Source organism: Phycodurus eques, chromosome 13, assembly GCF_024500275.1.
Source record: "Phycodurus eques isolate BA_2022a chromosome 13, UOR_Pequ_1.1, whole genome shotgun sequence".
In the NCBI taxonomy this organism is placed as follows: Eukaryota; Metazoa; Chordata; class Actinopteri; order Syngnathiformes; family Syngnathidae; genus Phycodurus; species Phycodurus eques.
Window position 1 is genome coordinate 25,044,038 of NC_084537.1, and position 17,079 is coordinate 25,061,116.

The window sequence follows — 17,079 nt, forward strand, 5'->3', positions numbered from 1 at the left end:
CTTTCCACTTTTCGCCGTTCATCGTGGCAAACCCTTCGCAGTTCCTCACAGAACTATTTCGACGCGGAAAAGCGGCCATGCCAAAGCAAGAAAAGTCGAGCTGAACTGCAGAGAGCAAAGCCTCACGAGAGCAGCGTTATACAATAAGTATACATATAATAAGTTTGACAACCTTTGTAATCGTTTTCCTGTTGTTGTTTGTAGAATGGTCATAATTTACGCTCCATATCAATCCTCATTACTTATCAATTAAAACGTTTAATTTAACCAGGGATGTCTCCAACCTGAATGCATGATGGATTCCGTCATGTGGAATCACAGCCCAGCGATTAAAATGTCGCCTTTACTATTTCGTGATGAACTATTATTAAAATGTTTTTTGGACAACCAAAGTCAAAATCAGTTCAAAACAGTTTCAGGTTTCCTAACCTAAGGTTAGCGTTTCAATTTAAAAATTGTCAAGACAAATTTAATTGTCGAGTACAATTCGTACACAAGACAATTCAACGTTCTTTACAGCTCCATAAAATGAAGAAAGCAAAGAAAATAATTCCATCAAAGAAAAAAATCATCATGAAGTCAATTAAAGACGAGGAGTGAAGGGAAAATACTTTCAGTTGTCATATGCAGAGTTAGATATGAAAAAGCACTGAGTTGTGTCCTTTTTCTACAAGACAGTTCCTGAGCTCCAGCCACCTGGCGCTTGACTGGGGTGACGTCACATTGAGTCTGCCCCTTCCGCTTGCTTACGCCATCTAGTGGCAATATTGATTAAGCGCACGTTAAAAACCGTCTGATCACAAACGCGAACGCCGAAGAATGAAACTTCGTCAAGACATCCTGACATTAATATAAATGATTGCAATAATGGCTGGTTGTCTAAATACACACGATATTATTTATTATTATTACTAATATTACTATTATTAGTATTTATCATAATAATTGTGTGTTTTTTAATTATTATCAACCCTAATGATTTTGAATTGTTCTCGTATCTTGATTGTATTTACGATTGACTTCACGATTGACTTAGGCCGCGTAGGTGTCAAGTGCGTTACATTTCTGTCAACTGACAGCCACGATTCATGTGCTCCGTCCACTTTGTAAAGAGCTCCGCCCGTCGGACGAGTCGAAGCTACAAAACGAGTGCTCCCAATATCAATCCAGTACGGAGTGCGCAGTCGTTTGGCTGCGTTGCCATTGGCAGGACCGGCCGTGACGTAATGACAGTGGGCGGCAGCAGGTTGTTGGTTTTGTTTGGCTGTCAAGCAGCTGCAACTGCGAGCGACCGCAACTCGCCCAGCGAAATTGGCTAAGTTGACTTTCGCCAGCCGGACAGCAGAGGGGACGCACACGTGGACCAATTTGACGCATTGTACCAGCACGCCGAGAATGTCTTTCCCGACAGGACTGGGATGAAGATGATAACATGGCGAGTGGTGACACTGTGGCTTTATGTTTCGCTAATATTTTGGTAAGTTACAGCATTTTTCTCGCCGGTGGTTACTATTTCGCAGTCAGATAAAAACGCTCACAAACAAACAAACAAACAAACAAACAAACCGAGAGCTAGTTGTTGACATGAAGTCGGTTACGGCTAAACTACGTACTCGGCGTTTAGCTTGTGCTAGTTAGCCAGCTATGTTGTGATGTGGCACCTGGCTACTTCTTCATTGGCCCCGCGAGCTTGTCGGCAGCTTGTTTGAATAAAACCGGCCGCGACATTGTCTCTCTTTGAATGCCGAAATCATCCTTACATTACCCACGGACAAACGCCCGACTTGACGATTTCAGACGTCAACGCAGCGCAGATTTGGTTCGTGGGGATTAAAACCCCATGACGTCAGTGGCACTGGAAACCGGATGCATCTGCTGTCAAATGTGAGGGAGCAGAGCTCACGCGCACACGCACACGCACACACACACTCACACTCACACTCACACACAGAGAGAGAGAGATTGCAGTGCATCGGTGATTATGTGTCCTGCTCGTGATGTTGCAACACGATAAACAAAAGTGACCGTCTTGCCCTTTGTTTGATAGTGTGAGTCAGGTTTTCATGAAGAAATGTACAAAAAAAAAAAAAAAAAAAAAACACTCCAAAATATTGTAGAAAGTTAATGGAGAAACACATTTTGAGTTGTTGAAGAAGTCAAGTGTGAAGCATCCTAATACTTTTTAAAAATATTTTTTTATTTTCTGGAAAAAAAAAAAAGTATTGCAAGTATTGGTCATATTGACCTGGCCTACGTTATTCATTTGAAAGTCTCTACTGAGGACAAGGTTTTAAAATTATATATATTTGTTAACAATAACAGTGGTGAGGTTTTAAAGCGAAAGCGTGATTATTTAGATTTGTCCGGTTGAAATATTGAAAACAAAACTATGTAAGGACAAATAACCAGCACTTTCTTGTACTAAAAAACTCTGCAATGTTTTCAGCTGTGTTCATCCTTGTGAAAATTGACATCTGAGAAGAATGTTTAGAACAATTGGCTTGGTAGCACTGCGATTGGCTGGCAACCAGTTCAGGGTGTACCCCGCCTCCTGCCCGATGACAGCTGCCAGAGGCTCCAGCACGCCTGCGACCCTAGTGAGGAGAAGCGGCTCAGAAAATGGATGGATGGATGGGCTTGGTAGCATCTCCTGGAACTTCGGTCCCGGAAGATTGTTTTACTTCACAACATGAAATTCGGTCAACAGATCTTGAATGACAAAAAAAAAAGTCTCAAGAACTCAGGCTGTAAAATGCAGTGTCAGACCAGCCGTTTTATCTGTCTGTCTAATGAATTGTAAATAGTGTTTGTCATACTTTGTGGTCTGAAGATGGCAGCAGGTTTTGCTGCTGAAAAACTCCAGTAACTCGGATCGACAAGTTACGGGGGGGGGGGGGGGGGGGGTGCGCGACCCCATTCATCGCTGCTCTCATCTTAAATTATCACTCCATTTAATTTTAGCACAGTAGCCAACTGAAACGTTGAGCTCTTGTCATGCTTGTTATATGCACCTGTTCGTTTTCATTTTTACATGAATTGAAAAAAGGCAAGAAATCTTTGCTGAAGTAAAAATCATTAACTTGTCAAAGACTGAGATGTAAAGTGGTCACGGTGTAATAACAGGTTTTTTTTTTTTTTTTGAGTGATCTTTTGTCTTAATTTGACTCGTTGATTATCTGAAGTCAAGTTCGATGCGAATGGACACGTTATATTGACCTTTGCACCTGTGGGAGGATATTTCTCTATCTGTCACTGGTTTCGTATCAGCTTGCCCACTTAGTCATCTTTAACATGTGACCCATTAAAGTTGACATGCATAATAATTTTAAAGACAATGTATGCATAAGCATTGTAGACATTATTTAGATTTATTACACTTCTACACAAGATTATTTGTTTAAAAAAAAAACAAACAAAAAAACATTGTTGATCACGCACTAGTTAAGATGTAGCATCCGCAATCATTCATGTGCTGCTTTAAATCATTCTCCCGTACCCCATTAATTATTTATTATATTTAGAATCCCAAACCTTATTGGCACTTGTAATTGGTAATTTTTAATAGAAAACTGGTGTAATCTATTACAATAGCTCACGCAAAGCAACCCAGTAGCCAAATTTAGTATTTGACCCAGAATCCTGAATCAAATCGAGATAATGTCCTGGTTTGCTTGTAAAGTTCAACTACTCAACTAGTAGAGTAAGGGCTATGGGACAAATTTCAAAGAAGAACATTAAATTTTTCTGCAATTATTGCAATTGCAATTTTTGCACAGCACTTAATTACTTTGACACCTGTGCAGGTTTCTGCCTCCTCTTTCAGTGGTTGTTTGTTTTGGGGGATTATTAATTGTAGTCTCCTCTTTAGTTGAGGCAAGCATGCTCTATAGGGTTTAAGTCTGGATATTTACATGGGAAACCTAGTCTTTTTTTTGTTTTTTTTTGTTGTTTTGGCGGTGCGTTTTGGGTCGTTGTGTTGCTGCTCGATGAGCTCCCATAAATCTACAGCAAAAATAACAGAATTGGCCTAACTGTTCCAATAATTTTCCTCTCAGAATATTTTCTGGGATTAGCCTGCCCTCCCTGACTTTCCAAACAGATAAGATAAATTAGCCACATGGCGTTACAAGCCACCTGGACTTTCTCAGTCTGTCACACACACACAATATTTAGTGTTCCTGGTTTAGCCATGATGATCTGTCCCTTCCTACCTTAATATATGTTTTTCTGAAAATAACTGCCAGCCCTCCATGTTAATGTGTATATTTGAATTCAACAGCTGTCCATGGCAGTGAATGAGTTAATGAAACATGCAGTAAACACGGTATTTTCGGTGATACTAGTTGATTTCCAAGTTGTTCTCCTTTACCAATGTTTTTCCTATATAGGACATAAGATAAAGTGAATGAATTGGTAGCAGGCTCAAAGTGTCCCACACTATTTACTGATAGTTGCCTTATGTGCATTTGTGATGTGCGTCTTTTGACACGTTTAACCTTGGCGGTTGCGCTCTATTCTAAGCAACGTGTACTGTAGTCAGTCAGTGAACGTTGCTTCTTCATCCGGCAGGTTTCCTAGCTGCCATGTTGATTGCACAGAGCCAGACCAGGAGGCCCAAAGGTCGCAGCCTTCGCAGGACATCATCTTGGAGGAAGAGTCAGGAGACGCTCATCGTCAACACGAGGTCGCAACAGTAGCATCACAGTAAAATTCCTCAAGCTTGAAAGGCAAACATAGTGTAACCTAATAAAATAGTATTTGTAATATAGGCACTCTCCTTCAGAAACTGCAGATACACTTGAAGAGTTCAAATGCATTATTTGAAAAGTTGTTTTAAATAGGTCTTTGATATCAGTTCATCGCAAAATCAGACAACGGCAAGAAAACAATTTCGTTAAAAAACATTCAAGTCCACAATTTGGAAAGGCACCGTGAAACGTCGCCCTGTTCGGCAGGCGTGGCTTTATTTTTTGTTTTAAATGGCGCTTGAAGGCGTTTCCATTTGAACTCTCTCTTACAAGGTCCAATGCAAAAGGTGAAAAAAAAAATCTGCCTTTACAAATATAATACCGTTAACTGTGTTTTGATTGACAGTGTCAGACAGTTATTTAACTGTTGCTTTTCCTCTCTGTCTTCATCTTCAATTTGCCAAGTATCATTTTTTTCATCAATTGTTGAAGATATCAACATTCTCGCTCAACTGACTGTAACTTTCCCAAATGCCCTCGTACTTGCACGTTACGGCTGCAGGGCCAGTGGACATAAATGATAGTTTGCCTCTTCATTTTAAGACAGCTTGTGTTAATTTTCAGAACATGTCTAGTAATATTCCTACAGAAGTGGAAAGTTCGTGAATGCTGTTATGATAATAACAAAAAAATGTATATAAGGGATGTTTTTTAAAAAATATTCTCCTTTTTTAATGCCCTCGGAATATTGTAATTGGGTCTCGGTATAACTAAGTATTAAATATTGATGTTTAGGATTGTCTTATATTACCATTTGGCCATGTGTCAAAATGTGTATGATGTCTTCAGGATGACGAGAGCTCGGCTTTGCTCCCCCGGTCCTTGTCCAAAAATGAGCAGTCACAAGAGGAGCATCGAAAAGAGGAGCAGTCTACACAGGCCATGGGCAAAAAAGAGACGCATTCAAAGGTGAATTCAATGTCAAGTACAGTCGTTACTATTCTCAGTCTCACCAATGAAGGGCAGGGTGTAACCCGTCTCTCACCCAAAGTCACCGGGTATAGGCTTCAGTTAGCAGTGACCAGGACAAATGGTAGAATACGCATGCATGGTTTGACTCACCGGGTCAAACATTTCAGGAGTTTTGCTTGGCATTTGTCTTTCAGGCCCCAGAATTGGACAAGCCCACAGCGTTAGAGGTCAACAATGGCATTTCACAGCCAGAGCCGGAAGATGAGCGACGCTTAGAAACGGAAAAGCTCGATGCACCCACTGCTCAAGACCAAGAATCAGTTGTCCTCATTATGTCTTCCGATACGCTCTATGAATCCGCTGTTGAGGACAATCACAGCCCTGGTATTGTTGAATTTCAAGACACCGTTACAGTCAGGCAAGTCTTTTCATTAATCACATCTCAGTTCAGATTTTTTCCAAATGAAGATATTACATCAAGTGCCGTCTTTTTCTGTTGAATTGATAGACTGCAAAACTCTTAAGTTGCTCATGTCATCTTAGTGCTTCAGACAATGCAGAGGATGAAGCGCATCCTGAGGCCCTCGACTCTGACTCGCCACCTGCTGAATGTGAAGAAGAGGCAAATCCCTATGATCACGACAGGTCGTGAGCTAAATTTAGTAGCTTTTTATTTCCGGATAAAATGAATCAATTGTTGTTTTTGGTGTTGGGCTTTGAACTCTAATGAATGTTAACTATGATTTTTGCGCTCCTGCAGGCGTCCTCCAGCAGTTTTGGAAAACATGTCAAATGCTCACACTACCGGTACCAAAACTCACAGTGACCCTCCTCCAAGTGCCCAAGAGGGCCGGCATCTGGATGGGAACATGTCGCACTCCCTCAGCGAGCAAGTAAGTAACATGGCCACCGCCCCCTCAACCACCCGTGGCGGCATCCCAGCAACTTTTGTTTTCTCCCTCATAGGATGTGAGTGCTGCGGTCACCATGGACACAGAGCCCAGTGTGAACAGCAAAGACCCAGAGGACATCCCAACATTTGATGAGTGGAAACGCAAAATGATGGAGGTGGAGAATGAAAAAAGTAAGATTGTATATCTCGATTTTCCTTGTATAGAATAGTCTTAGCTCAAACAAGAAATGTTATGATGTAATCTTTGTCTTTAGCTCTGTCCACACATACTTCTACTAATGGGGGTTCCAGTGTGGTGAAGAAGGTCCAAAAAAACTTCAACAATTATGCTTCCGTGGAGTGTGGCGCTAAGATTCTTGGGGCTAATCCAGAAGCTAAGGTACGTTTTGCGACACTACCACGGCCGCATAATGACCAATCAAGCTGATGCTATTTATATCTGCTGTATATTTTTTGTTCCTTCCAGAGCACTTCAGCCATACTGAAGGAGAATATGGACTTGTACATGCTAAACCCCTGCAGTAATAAAATCTGGTATGTGTTTTGGCGCCAAGCACCAGTTGTCTTTTCGAAATCAACCTGGATAGTAGTTGAGGAATGTGAGCGTGTGAGCTGTTAATGAATGTCAGTGTTTGCGTTATTACCTTCAAGGTTCATCATTGAGCTCTGTGAGCCCGTTCAGGTGAAGCAGTTGGATATTGCCAATTTTGAGCTTTTTTCTTCTACACCCAAAGACTTTCTTGTCTCTATCAGTGACAGGTAGACCCCAACATACTTTGTGAAGCAAACATGCGTTACGAAATTTGACACTCATTTTATTCATACGACTTTAAAAAAAATAAAAAAAAATTATTGTTACTATTATTTTGAATAATGAGCTATCAAACAACAGGCCCACTTTCTTGCGGTGTTTGTGAATGTACTCGTGTAGATACCCGACCAACAAATGGCTCAAGTTGGGAACCTTTCATGCCCGAGACGAACGCACGGTCCAGAGCTTCCCATTGGATGAGCAGCTTTATGCTAAATATGTGAAGGTATGCGCATTTTTTCCCCCGCCATTTGTTTTTCTTTGTTATTAAGGTGCTCAAAATTTATATAATGAAACAATATAATTATTCAACTTAATTACCTAATTTCAATGGCAGCAGCTTGTGAGATATTCTCTCCCTGAAACTGTTTTCAGTGCATCCATAAAGCTTATAATGTTTTCCTCTCTTCCCCCCCTCTTTCTCTTGCTTCAGATGTTCACCAAGTACATAAAGGTTAGCCTGTGTTTTGTGTAGCTGTCTGAGAATTGACTGAATTCAATAGGACTCATGGAAGGGAACATATTTTGTTAACATTTTCGTCCTGTTGGCTGATCAGCTTCAAATCTAACATGCTGCTAACAAAACGACAATCAATTTTCCTACGTTGTGAAACTCACACAATGTCAATCAAATAATTATGTTACGTGAAACGATCCCACTTACCCACTACGAAAATCATTCTTAAATCACTGCCACTCGTCTCGGTTCACAAATAACAACACGGATGAGATAAATGCCTTTGATGAATATCATCGTCACGTCTAATTGTTAGAATATGTGAATTATTTGTCCTCTGTTTTTAAAGGTTGAGCTGCTCTCTCACTTTGGCTCTGAACATTTCTGCCCCCTCAGTCTCATTAGGTACGTAATATTCAGGCCACTTGACACACGGATCAATACGCTTCCAATTTCGATTTGCTTGAGAAGGGTGTTCAGTGTCCACTTATGTGATTGGTTAAATGTGTAAATCCATTGTTTTGCTGCACGTGTCAAGAAGAGTTTCTGACAGTTAAGAAGTCTTAATCTTGAGAGTTAAAGTACAAACAAAAAACAGTAGTTGTAATAGTTATTGATTGTAATTCTCCCATGGACTTTGGTTTGAAATGATCTGACCATCATGTGGAGTTGACTCTGGGCAATTGCCACTCGGATTCTTCTGACTTAGAGAATTGCTTTCTTTTTGCAGAATATTTGGGACGAGCATGGTGGAAGAGTATGAGGAAATAGCTGAGCCTTCTGAAAGACCCGAAGATCAGGATGATGACTTGGGTATATATATGTTTATATGTATTTTATGCAGGTAGAGTTCTGTTCATTTTGTGCATTCAAACTATATATTGATAGGTTTACGACTTGAGGTAAATGAAACTGACTGAAGGAATGATTTCCTCTAATGTTTTTATTCATGTCATTTTGTGCGGCGTAAATATTGTGTCAGCAGGAATGTTTTCCTCCTTCAGATCATGCATCCGGTTGTGGACCTGGTGAAGTCAAGTATTCCAAGAATCTGATTGGCTCGGCTAAGGGTTAGAAAACAACAGCCATTGTTTTTTTGTTTTTTTTAAATGCATAAAGATGACTGAAAAAGAGTGCCTATACATTCACACTCTTCTTTTAATTCTTGTGGTGTGTTGTAATTTCTCCTCAGATGTCATTTTGAACATGGTCAATAATATCGCAGTAAATGTTCTTGGTGGCAACTCTGAAATGGAAGGTATGTCCCAGTCATCAACCATACATTTGGAGAATCTTAATAGCAGCAATACTTTCGTGTTCTACCCTCAGCCTCTGTCGTTATGGAGATTGAATCCTTTTAGACGTGAAATGAGGCAGCCATTCCGATTCTTACTTATCAGACACTACATTAGGTACACCTACCCAGCGTGTGAGAACGAGATCTAATGTTTGGGGTGTTCGAAACCTTCGTCCAGAGATAAAAGTGCTCAACAGTAAACATGCGCAATCAGAGAAACAAAACGACACCATTATGAACCGTGTTAAATTAATACCTTCCCCCGTGTCAGTCGTTCTATTGGATAACATTAGATTGTGTGGGTCTGGCTATGTTGTGGGCTGTTCATTGTCCAGTTAATAGGACACTGAAAGGATATAATTTAGTTAATATTTCCCATGTGTGTTTTGTAGGAAACCTTTCATCCCAGGATGTGAGCGTGAAGGGGCCTGATGCTAATGAAACGATGACTCAAAGTCCCGTCACAGCCCCATCCACCGTGTGAGTACCTGTCAGAAGCCTCATTGCGTCAGTCGTAACTATCCTGGGACGGAGCCATCGTTTCAGAAGTCAAATTGGTCAGAGGTCAAATTGTTCAGGAGTCAACCAATTTACATAAGCAAATTATCATCCTTTCACTTTCAAATGTGAGATTAAGATAATTCCAATGTAACTGTCATATGGCCTGAAACACATTTACAACTTTTTTGTTTTGTTTTTGGTATGAAAATATATGATGTGTACTACATACACTCTATGTGTTACGTCCGTGGTCATTGTTTTTGCTCCTTTTAGTTCGGAGTTGGAAGAGGCAAGATTCTCTCCAGACACAGACATCACTGAAACCGGTGCCCCATCTTCAACAACTGCTGTCCCCGAACTGCTGCCAGCCGATCGTAGTGAACGGCAGCCTCCCCAACTGAAACAACAAATTGTCATCCCTTTAGAGCCAGAGGAAGAAGAATCGATCAGCTCGACAATCACACTTTTGGATGAAGAGGATGAGTTAGAAGGGGAGAGAGAGAAAATGGATCGCAATGAACCACAAAACGTCGACTTCTGCACACGTCTTCCTGTCTTTTCCTCTTGTTCGTGTGCAACCTCCCTTCAGGAGTATCTGCAGCAGCAATGTTTGGTGCTGCTGTTCAAAAGACGGAAATGCCAATCCGTGGACAAAAAGCAAATGGCTCCGTCTATCCGCACTCCCACATGGCTCCCACCCTCACCCTCCTCCGCCGGTCCTGAACCCAAGCAGGATCACAGTGAGCCACATCAGCCCCATGAAAAACAACAAGCTCCCGGGGGGGAGCCAGAAAGTGGAGCCCGCCTGTCAGAAGCACCTCAGCCTCCAGAGGACACTGCAGTAGAATCCCATTGTGAATCTATGTCCGAACCTCCTCTTCTGGAGCCCAGTCAAACATCGAGCCTCCCCAAAGCCGCCACCACTGATTCATCCTCTGCCAACCCGACTGTGTTTGAGACGCCAGTGCTTTCTTCTGAGGCTCCAGCAAAGCCACTAAGCTCAGAAGCGAGCCAAGACATGCTGGCTGTGGAGAAGCATACGGAGGCTTTAGTGCCTCTCAGCAGCGCAATCGTCGGAACCGCAGCGGATGACGGCAAAGTGGCGCCGATAGAAGTAAAGGCCAACATAGTGTTCAATGACTCCGTCCCAAATCCTGACATGACAGGTGAGTCCCGGACTGCTTCTCCTCAGGTAGACCGGTCCCCCGACCCAGCAGCTGCACTCGACAGTCTCGCTCTTCCCACTGAGCCATCCCAGCCTGCTCCACACACCCCCATCGAACTTGAGCTCTCTAGTAACGCCGCAGTCATCAAAGATGGCAAAACAGAGGACCTGACAGAAGATGTCTCTACCCCTCCTCTCCCTCCTTTGCCTTCTACATCCCCCTCACCGTCCCTCTCGGACATCTACGCAGACCCTCCGAACGGCACAGAACAGAACGGCAACCTGATGCACGGCTCCGGCCAGAAGGAGTCGGTGTTCATGCGACTCAACAACCGCATTAAGGCCCTTGAGATGAATATGTCGCTCAGTGGGCGCTATCTGGAGCAGCTCAGCCAGAGGTGAGGGGAAGAAATAACGCACAGTTGCTAGCTTTGGTGTCGTGCAAGGAGAAACCCTGTTTTTCCTTTTTTTTTTTATTGCAAGATATCGTAAGCAGATGGAGGAGATGCAGAAGGCTTTCAACAAAACCATTATTAAACTCCAGAATACCTCCAGAATTGCAGAGGAGCAAGTGAGCGACATTTCTCATTGATTGTTCTCAGGGAACTTTGGAAATTGGATCGTGCTACGTCACGTGGTCAGATGCTTCATTGACTGTAAAAATTCAACTTTTCTCACGCAGGACCAGCGTCAGACGGAGTCCATTCAGTTGCTGCAAGGCCAGCTGGAGAATGTGACTCAGATGGTGCTCAACCTGTCGCTTCAAGTCAGCCAGCTGCAGAACGAGGTAGCAATTAACAGCGTTAGCTACACCTACCCACGCTCAGGCAGCGTTTCCATCACGGTGAGTGGTTGTCTCCCCAGGTGTCCGACCGGCACAACTACCTGCTGCTGTGCCTGCTGCTGAGTCTGTGTTTCGGGCTGGCGCTGTTTGCCAACCGCTGCCGCGTCTCCATCACGCCTCCGAATGCAGAGCCACAGCCACCCACGGCGAACAGCTACAGCTACTGCTGTCCCGAGAGGTACGAGCACAACTGCATCTTGCCATTTATTTTTTAAGAAAAGATATAAAATGCTTAAAAAATATATTTTGGGCGAAACGACAATGAATGTTCCACCACTAGTCCAAATACGGCATTCCGATTAATATTGCGCTTGTGGAATAAGAACTAAAGAACTAGTGGTGGAACATACAATGTAGTCTTGCAAAAAAAAACAACAACAACAACAAAAAAATAGGGTTTGCTTCCCCTTTCGGAGAACAACTCATGTTGCCCTGCTATTTATTGATGATAATACTCAGCAAAATCCATCTACAGTGAATCATGTCACAATAAATATGCTCTTTTCATCTGTGGCGATTTTCTTAAGAAATTTCACCTCCGGTGATGACTGCAGTTTGAGGAGGAGTGCATCCTACCCACTAATCAGCTCATTCCAGTTAGTGCCTAGTAAAGGTACAGATGAGCTTGAATTGGATATATTTCTCATTCCTGATTGTCTGACGACGAAATGTATATCTGTAGCCTTTTTTTTCAGGAGAAATTAACATCATTGTTTGGCTCACAGGTCCCGAAAGTCTTCATCCGGAGGAGAGTCAAGCTAACCGAAAGGTGCATAGACAACATGGTTCACTTCAAGGTCACCTTTCATCAAAATCCAGATTTTTCCCCCGTTTTATGGTCTGTGACCTTTAAGTTTGACATCTATGCGGTTTGTCGATAGAATGCAAAAGACGATAAATTGCTTCATACTATTGCCGTCCACAAAACAACGCGAATCACAAGTACAGGCCAAAGCAACAGCCTTTTAGCCAATCGAGAGCCCAATGAAATGCATTCTTAAAATGGCCCAGTACTAACAATGACACATTTTAAACGGTCAGCGCAACACAATGTGATGTCCTACGAAGGAAGTCAACTTGTGAACGGGACCTAACCTCTGCCTCTTGTCATCTCAACCCAACCCGTCCCCATTCAGAAAAGACGCCACAAGGTGAAAGTGGAGACGCTGACGTCCTTTCACGCCGCTCCACTGGCCTGCAACGGAGCCGCCGTATGGAACGGCGCGCCCGTCACTACAAAGCCCGCCTCCCTGACGAGGACGCTGCTCCTGCCCAACTTTAGAGACTCTCCATCAGAGGGCAGCTCGGAGACATCTTCCCATTCGGACGATCCGTCCTTCTGTGGAATCACCACCGCCTGCTCTCGGATATGTGACGATCTGTCTCTGCCCAAGACCCGAGCAGAGAAAAGGGCGTTAAGATGCAGGCGTCCCAAGCCCACTTGTGCCGTAGTGGACTTCCTTCAGGTTCCACACACAGACAAAAGCAATACGTTGTCCATCTCTGCTACACAGGACATCATGAACATGAAGTCAAAGCCAAGCTCTGGGACTTTTGGACTAAAAATCCCTCTCTCGGGACCTGTCTGACATGGACAGTGGACAAAGACTGCAAGTTTGTACACATGGCTAAACTTGTAAAAGAGCATGACTGGTGATGTTAGTTCCTGTTGGAACAAGAGGTGACAATGCCATCACTTCTACCGTTTTTTTTTTTATGTCGTCGTCATTGTTAGGACATTTTTATCTGTTGTCTTTCCAGCTTCCAAGTCAAACTTTTCCAAATTGTTTTGGATAAAAAGTGACGAACATGAAGAACATGCAATGTGGAACATTGAATGCTATCTTTCGGGTAACTCTCGAGCCAACCGAAAAATAAATAATACAGTGATGATTCATACTTCCATGTGTGAAAATACGCAACCGTACTCATGCATTATTGTTACTGATGACATTTCGAGAAACATCTCATTTATATTTGTTTAATGCTGCAGCTTCGTGGATTAACAACAAAAGCAAAAAAAGTGGTAGATTTGAAATGTATCCATCTCATTTGCACATTTCCCCCAAAAAAAACATAACTTCTAAAGCCCTTTTCAAAACATTACAAAGTACTGTACAGTTCACAATTAAACATCAAAAACAATTTGGCAGTATTAAAATAGTAACCTAAAAAAATTACAGGTACATAAATGATCAAAAATACAGTAAATGACAGACGACTAATAACAACATCATCCTTCTTGCATTTTACTTTCTTTCCCCAGCTGAATAAAGCCGTCTCTGCGAATTTGGACGTTGAAAAGCAAATCAGGTTTTGTACTGTTTGCTTATTCATAGGATGTCAGTTTTGATAAGTGATTATTAAGTGCAAGTGATTATATCAAACAGCAGAATGCAAGGATGTATTTAAATGTTCCCGCTAGGGAGCAGTGTTGGGTAAAATAGAACATTCACCCACAACTCAGTCCAACCACAATTTTCAGTGTGATGATGAGTCATTAAAAGTACTTGGAGGGCTCCCATGATTTTCATTCACTTCGAGACATTCTTTGATTAATCGTTAGCGAATATTACTCAAGGTGAGGTTTATTATTGAATATATTGTAATTAACTATAACATGTTGAGAAATAATTGTGCTTTACTTTTTATGTAAAACACTATGTGTGTGTGTAATATATGTATGTATATGTATGTATATATGTATATATATATATATATATATATATATATATGCAGGCGCACACAATCCACAAAGTCTGGGGCAAAATGAGGTTAAAACCTGTTTATTCATCTGACTGGGTTTGCTTGCAGGGTGTGTGTGTGTGTGTGTGTGTGAGATCAACACGGCTGATGCTCTTTTCTCTCTTCATTTTGTTAACAGAATTCCTAGGTTTCTCTTGGCCAGCCTCATCCAAAGATTATCTGTAAATGAAGGACTGAAATCCTCTTTCCCCCAGCACCGTGGATTTATCCGAGGTTATGAAATAAATATTTTCTGTGTGTGTATGATTTTGGTTTATTTATTTCTTGAAGGTGGACGGGTGTGTGCTATTGTTTACGGTTCTTTCGAGGTCTAGTTCAATCTACAAAGTTTGTCCTGTCTGATCTGAAAAGCCCCCTTGGGTTTCCTGAAAGGTGCAATATTCAACCCCAATTCCAATGAAGTTGGGACGTTGTGTTCAACATAAATAAAAACAGAATACGACGATTTGCAAATCGTGTTCAACCTATATTTCATTGAATACACTACAAAGACAAGATGTGTAATCTTCAACTTGATTGTTTTTCGCAAATAATCATGGACTTTGAATTTTATGGCTGCAACACGTTTCAAAAAAGCTGGGACAGGTGGCAAAAAAGACAAAGTGAGAAAGTTGAGGAATGCTCCTCAAACACGTGTTTGGAACATCCCACAGGTGAACAGGCTCATTGGGAACAGGTGCGTGCCATGATTGGCTAGAAAAGGAGCTTCCCTCAATTGCTCAGTCATTCACAAGCAAAGAATGGGGCGAGGTTCACCTCTTTGGGAACAAGTGCGTGAGAAAATAGTCCAACAGTTTAAGGACAATCTTCCTCAATGTACAATTAATTGTAAGGAATTGAGGGATTTGATCATCTGCGGTCCATAATATCATGAAAAGGGTCAGAGATTCTGGAGAAATCACTGCACATGTAAGCGGCGAGGCCCAAAAACCGACATCGAGTGCCCGTGACCTTCGATCCTTCGGTTTTAATTGCGTGTTTCTTGCTTTGGTAACGATGCTACAAATACACTTAAATGCGTCTGTCTCTCTTTGTAAGGCCGCGCATAATTTACATTGCGTTTTTGTGCATTATTTTGTGACGTGATAGTGTTGCTATTAAGGTGTGGATTTGGACACTTAAACCCGCACTGAAGGCCAAAATGCACTGCAAACCTCTGATTCGGCCCATGTTTTACATAAAACACATTAGCTTTCATGTAGAATTATGCAGTCTCTCTCTCTCTCTCTCTCTCTCTCATATATATATATATATATATATATATAGAGAGAGAGATATGTATATATAATCTTGCATATTTCAAATGTTATTTAGTGCTATTTACACATGTAGCTTCTTTGCCTGATTGAGCCTTGCATTTTTGTTGTTGCCGAATTTAGTTTCGTGCAAACGAGTAAACGCAACCTTCTTGGGTTGCCCACATGACTGTTTGACGATACATATTTGCCCAGGATGCTGAAATCGGCGTGCCCAAAGTAGTTAAATGAGAGCATATGGTTGGAATTTTACCAACATATTGAGGGATGACTATGCCTGCGTCTTTGTTGTTTTTATTTTTTATTTTATATATATATATATATATATATATATATATATATATATTAAGGCGCTTTAGAGCTTTTTACAACCTTTATTTGAAAAGAACAAACCCTGAAAATGTATTCAAGAATTTTTGGGTTAAAAAAAACCCCCAAAACATTTCCAATGCCAATATAATGGGCGTCCGTTATCCGCAAATTTTTGCTATTCGCGGTCGGGCCCGGTCCTTATCCCCTGCGAAGAGTGGCTTTCCATTGTATTGTATTGTATTCCCTATCCAGCCTTATTTAAGAGAATTGTTTAATGTTGTCAGCTCCAATAATTAGCAGCAAATGTGTTGATTAATGCCAACCTAAAAACCACCAGCTTCTAGCATTCTACAGTTCTCTGCCTAATGATGATGATTTGTCGTTACGTTGTTTTGTTTCGCTCATGCAGGACTTGTCAGTTCAGTCCCGATTAAAACATAGCTCGCAGCTAACCTATGTCCGGGTTTTGTTTTGTTTTCCTTCTAGTCAGGAGCGTCGTGTAGGTCAATAAGAGGCAAACATTTTATGTATAGAATTTGGACTTTTGTGCTTTTGTACCAGTGAAGTAGCATCAGTACTTCTGTATTTACAAAAGGATTTTTTTCTTGTCAAGTATTCACGACCTGGATTCATTCACAGTCCAGCAGTTTCCCCGTGTTGCTACTTTTTAAATATATTTAAAAAAAAAAAAAAAAAAAAAATCTTGGTATTTTATATGTAATTATATTTTGCTCTTCAACTTGTCCTTCCTCCTGCACGGTCCCTGGATTTGAGTGTGCACAAACGCGCACACGCACACACACACACACACGCGCGCACACACACTCGCGCAGCCTTGTGTCATCGACGGGAGAGTGTGACCACATGCGACTGGAGGAGAATAATCCTTTGAGTGCTTTGCTTTCTTCGATTTTGGTGCCTCAAGGAGTTGGGAGGGGGTCTTTGATGTTTCCGCGAATACCGAGACTGGAGCATGAAAGATGACTTCGTCCCTTGCCCTGCCGAATGAGAATCTTTGCTCATTTCCTCCTTTTTGGTGAAACTTGAAGCACTTATACTAAATCCGCATCCTGCTGTTCCGGGGTCAAATCAGACGA

At 41.8% G+C, this 17,079-nt stretch overlaps 1 protein-coding gene across 3 annotated transcripts; it reads left to right on the top strand.

Moving 5' to 3' along the window:
* The first annotated feature begins 1,218 nt into the window (after positions 1-1,218).
* LOC133411580 (SUN domain-containing ossification factor-like) lies at positions 1,219-14,660 on the top strand. Of its 3 annotated transcripts, XM_061694116.1 has the most exons (24): positions 1,219-1,477; positions 4,570-4,684; positions 5,538-5,657; positions 5,855-6,078; positions 6,204-6,305; positions 6,421-6,553; positions 6,627-6,744; positions 6,828-6,952; positions 7,040-7,107; positions 7,225-7,332; positions 7,505-7,610; positions 7,818-7,838; positions 8,191-8,246; positions 8,572-8,654; positions 8,846-8,911; positions 9,034-9,099; positions 9,531-9,618; positions 9,913-11,202; positions 11,288-11,375; positions 11,487-11,591; positions 11,669-11,826; positions 12,176-12,261; positions 12,374-12,417; positions 12,785-14,660. In XM_061694116.1, the coding sequence occupies exons 1-24, from the start codon at positions 1,419-1,421 to the stop codon at positions 13,235-13,237; spliced, it is 3,882 nt and encodes a 1,293-aa protein (XP_061550100.1). In that variant the 5' UTR covers positions 1,219-1,418; the 3' UTR covers positions 13,238-14,660. The 3 variants fall into 3 exon arrangements, with proteins under 3 accessions (XP_061550100.1, XP_061550101.1, XP_061550102.1); XM_061694117.1 differs by lacking the exon at positions 7,818-7,838; XM_061694118.1 differs by lacking the exon at positions 12,176-12,261 and having other exon boundaries at positions 12,785-12,875.
* Positions 14,661-17,079: the final 2,419 nt, after the last annotated feature.

Coding starts and splice junctions, on each gene's coding strand:
- LOC133411580 (XM_061694116.1), top strand. CDS start 1,419: ATGAAGATGATAACATGGCGAGTGGTGACACTGTGGCTTTATGTTTCG. Junction 6,079..6,203: donor CAAGACACCGTTACAGTCAG/GCAAGTCTTTTC, acceptor ATGTCATCTTAG/TGCTTCAGACAATGCAGAGG. Junction 11,592..11,668: donor TCAGCCAGCTGCAGAACGAG/GTAGCAATTAAC, acceptor TTGTCTCCCCAG/GTGTCCGACCGGCACAACTA.